At 39.8% G+C, this 3,302-nt stretch overlaps 1 protein-coding gene and 1 long non-coding RNA gene across 2 annotated transcripts; both read left to right on the forward strand.

Annotated features, from left to right (window-relative positions):
• The first annotated feature begins 797 nt into the window (after positions 1-797).
• On the forward strand, positions 798-1,432 carry LOC106340651. The gene is made up of 3 exons (XR_001269470.1): positions 798-1,045; positions 1,153-1,258; positions 1,380-1,432. It is a non-coding gene; the product is annotated as an uncharacterized LOC106340651 (long non-coding RNA).
• Positions 1,433-1,445: 13 nt separating this feature from the next.
• On the forward strand, positions 1,446-2,341 carry LOC106340652. Its single transcript, XM_013779497.1, has 3 exons — positions 1,446-1,645; positions 1,713-1,849; positions 2,013-2,341. The coding sequence occupies exons 1-3, from the start codon at positions 1,609-1,611 to the stop codon at positions 2,304-2,306; spliced, it is 468 nt and encodes a 155-aa protein (XP_013634951.1). The 5' UTR covers positions 1,446-1,608; the 3' UTR covers positions 2,307-2,341.
• The last annotated feature ends 961 nt before the right edge of the window (positions 2,342-3,302 follow it).

The raw sequence follows: 3,302 nt of genomic DNA on the forward strand, positions 1-3,302 counted from the left end.
AATATGGTATATAGTATTCCATAGAAAGTCAAATTGTCAATACCTTTTCCTGGGTACTATGTTCTAGGCGGAGAAAGGTGGCGGGGAAAATGATCGATTGAGAAACAACAACACTGGAGGCTGACATCTTCGAAGGTTGGCTAAAAGCTGCGCCAGTTTAATTTAAGAGTAATTTAATAAGAGATATGGGTCTCAAGGTTTGTTTGAGGAATTATATATACTGAGACGGATCGTTTCTGAGGTGAAACGGTACCATAACCGATCGTTGGAGATATAAAGAGGTGAAGATGAAAAGTTTCAGAACTTTTTTTTTTTGATAAGCTAAAAGGGTAACGCTTCGGTTTATCGCTGGAGACAGAGTACAATAAAAATCCTAGATACATACAAAAGAGATTTAGCCCACTTATAAGTTTTATTGGGCCAGAATGCGGATTTTACTAAATAGGTTTCAATGATCAAAGTTACATGTGAGTATTGAAACATTACAGTTATGTGTGGGATCCACTATAAGAAATCCTTCATAAATATATATTAGTTTCGGTAATCAATGTACAAAGTATCTTTTAGTTTAGTGGTATAAATGTTGGTGTTTATATCAGAGTAATCCGGGTTCGAGCCACATATTTGACATTTTTTACACTTTTTAAAAGTCGAGCCCACTTACCTGCTGACGTGATGAAACTGGCTCATTATAACGTAGATTCTAATCCGGTTGGGCTTCAACTTATATTAATCAGTCGAATTGCTTTGCTAAGCCCATTAAGCTCAGTTAGAAGTAAAGCGTAACAGGTCCTAACGCAGCGTTTCTTACTCTTTTCACCCCTTAGTCTTCTCCGCCGTAGGCAATGCTAGGGTTTCAGTCTAATACGGCGCCGATCGATTGCTTTTACAGTTTCGAACGATTCATACTTCTTCTTCCTCCTGGTCCAGAAATCATTCGGTCACGGATTCATTGCTATTAAATTCTTTCTTAACTCCATCGTCACGATCTATCTTCAATGACACATCTGCTCTTCGAAGGCGGTGGAGGTTCGACTATAAAAAGGTTAGCATCCCTACAATCTAAACCATCATATAATCTATTAGACCGAAACAATCTACTTATTTACAGAGAAAATGGCTAACTCTTGACTTTTCCTTTTCGATTTGAAGTCCGGTAGATGTTCTTCCACAGCTGAGGTTAGGTTATTGTGTTTCTGGGAGGCTAGGAATATCAGGCGCGGTGATGAACTGATGTCTGCTCCTGCTTGATTCAAATGTGAGTTCCGTTTAAGAATTTCCGAAAGTCTCTCTACTTTGCTTTTCCCCTATCTGTAAGAATTTGCATTGAGCATTTATTTTCTGTTTATTGGTTATGACAACTCCCATTTACGTTTCAGGCGGCTCTTATGCCAGCCACCGTTGCACCTAGCCGGGTTCCAACCTTTGGTTTATGGTGGGGTCGATGTATTCTTAACCGGTTTTGAAGTGGCTCGGTGTAATCCAAACTTCAGGCTAACGGACTCTTCTTTGTTGATCCGGTTCAGTGATGCAACCTCCTTGAAGGTGTTGACTGAACCGAGTTCACCGCTGCCTGAAGAATGTTTCCGTTTTCGTAGTCGGAGTGAAATGCTTGCTCTAGCAAACACCAGCTCTCAACTCTCAGGTAATCCTCCCTTTAAATTGTAATCATACTAACCGGAAATTGATTCCTAATATTCATTCTTACATAGACATCATTGGGGAGATCACGGCGGTTAGGAGTTTCGTCAGTGACCCTCCGGGAGACAAAAATCACTCGACGGCGACGCACAGACTCAGCCTTCACATGTGTGCACTGCGACAATACATATGCGATTGGTGCTCTCCGGTATGTAACACACTTTATTATATAGATTATGTTTCACCATCACACGGATACTTAACGGGCTTTATCAACTTCCCTGCATCCATTGATAATGTGAGTGTTACTATTGTTTTCCCATGGCGCTTTCATTTACTATAAATTAATAAAGATTATTGGACATGATCAGGGAGACAACGTGAAAAAGGGGGACGACATACCAGTTGACAACACGGTTCCTGCTGAGGTTGAAACCGGGGGTAGCAGTCAGCAGGCAGCACCGGATGCAACAGCAGTCCCAAATGGTAAAGAACCACAAGAGCCTTCAGCCAAAGCAGCTCGCTTAATGATTTGGCAACAGAGTTACTTTATCTCAAAAAAATGCTTTTGCATCAATGTTGGTTTTTTTTTTAAATTAAGGATGTTGTGTCTGCTCCTGGTTTTTAACTTCCGGAACAATCTTTATTTTCTGAAATTCCTATAAAATTTATGTTTGGTTCAAAGGTTTGTACGATTAGTTTTGAGTTTATGCAAACCATTAATGTTTTCCTCAAAGGTATTATCCATTAGCAAGAAAACATTAACAGCCACTTCGGCCATTTTATAATAGCAATATCAGGCATCAAACGTTGTTAGGTCCGGCTCAGTCATTAGATAGGCCAAGGCCTAACTATATGTAAATCGTAAGTCATTTTAATAACCATGAAAACAATGGGTCACAAGGTCTGAATGCTGCTGAGAAAAAAACTCAATATGAAAATATTATCCACATGTTATAAACAGGTCTCGTGGAAGCCCATATCCAAAGGTCTATATTCTTATGTCTTTGTATTTCCTAGTCTATATTGTATTAGGGTTTCGAATTTATGTAAAGGACTCCTTATTGTCTAATAAAGAGATAGATTTTCCTCTTATTTTCATAACACGTTATCAGCACGATAGCCTCTAGCCCTAAGCCCCCACAAAATATTCTTCAACTCAGCCGAAAATCATAAAACCCTAAACGAAAAGGAATCTGCCTCGGAAATTCAAATAGGCCGTTCTCCCAAACCGTGAGGACCCAGAAAACGATTAAGATATCAAATTGAAGCCCTTGCCGAGACGAATCCTTCAGTGCAAACCGCTTGTCGATCTGACCACCGACGCGCCCTCACGCACAGATACAGTGCACGCCGATTTGATTTGGAAACCAAATCCGATTCCAACAAGGATTTTCTAGCCGAACTCAACTCCTGTGCAAGATAAGTTTATCATACCTTAGTTGATTCATGTTATCTTGTTGGCGTTCATGTTATCTAATGCTCCTCGTGTTGTTTCATGAGCCGAGGGAATTAAAATCTAATATCAACAAGGAGTTTAAGCCGAGAAGAGTTGCTGCCCGTGCGATCAAACTCTCTTTTCCATTCAGATCAAAAGGAGTTCATAGGTAAACTATCTCAAACTTTAAAACTACTTAGAGGTCGAGTTTAATGTAATTAAA

The sequence above is a fragment of the Brassica oleracea genome, chromosome C4 (assembly GCF_000695525.1).
Source record: "Brassica oleracea var. oleracea cultivar TO1000 chromosome C4, BOL, whole genome shotgun sequence".
NCBI classification, from domain to species: domain Eukaryota; kingdom Viridiplantae; phylum Streptophyta; class Magnoliopsida; order Brassicales; family Brassicaceae; genus Brassica; species Brassica oleracea.

What these genes read in the sequence shown, in the direction of transcription:
- LOC106340652 (XM_013779497.1), top strand. Translation starts at nt 1,609, where the DNA reads ATGCTTGCTCTAGCAAACACCAGCTCTCAACTCTCAG. An exon ending in CACCAGCTCTCAACTCTCAG is followed by an intron (nt 1,646 to 1,712) that starts GTAATCCTCCCT and finishes ATTCTTACATAG; the next exon opens with ACATCATTGGGGAGATCACG. An exon ending in TATGCGATTGGTGCTCTCCG is followed by an intron (nt 1,850 to 2,012) that starts GTATGTAACACA and finishes GGACATGATCAG; the next exon opens with GGAGACAACGTGAAAAAGGG.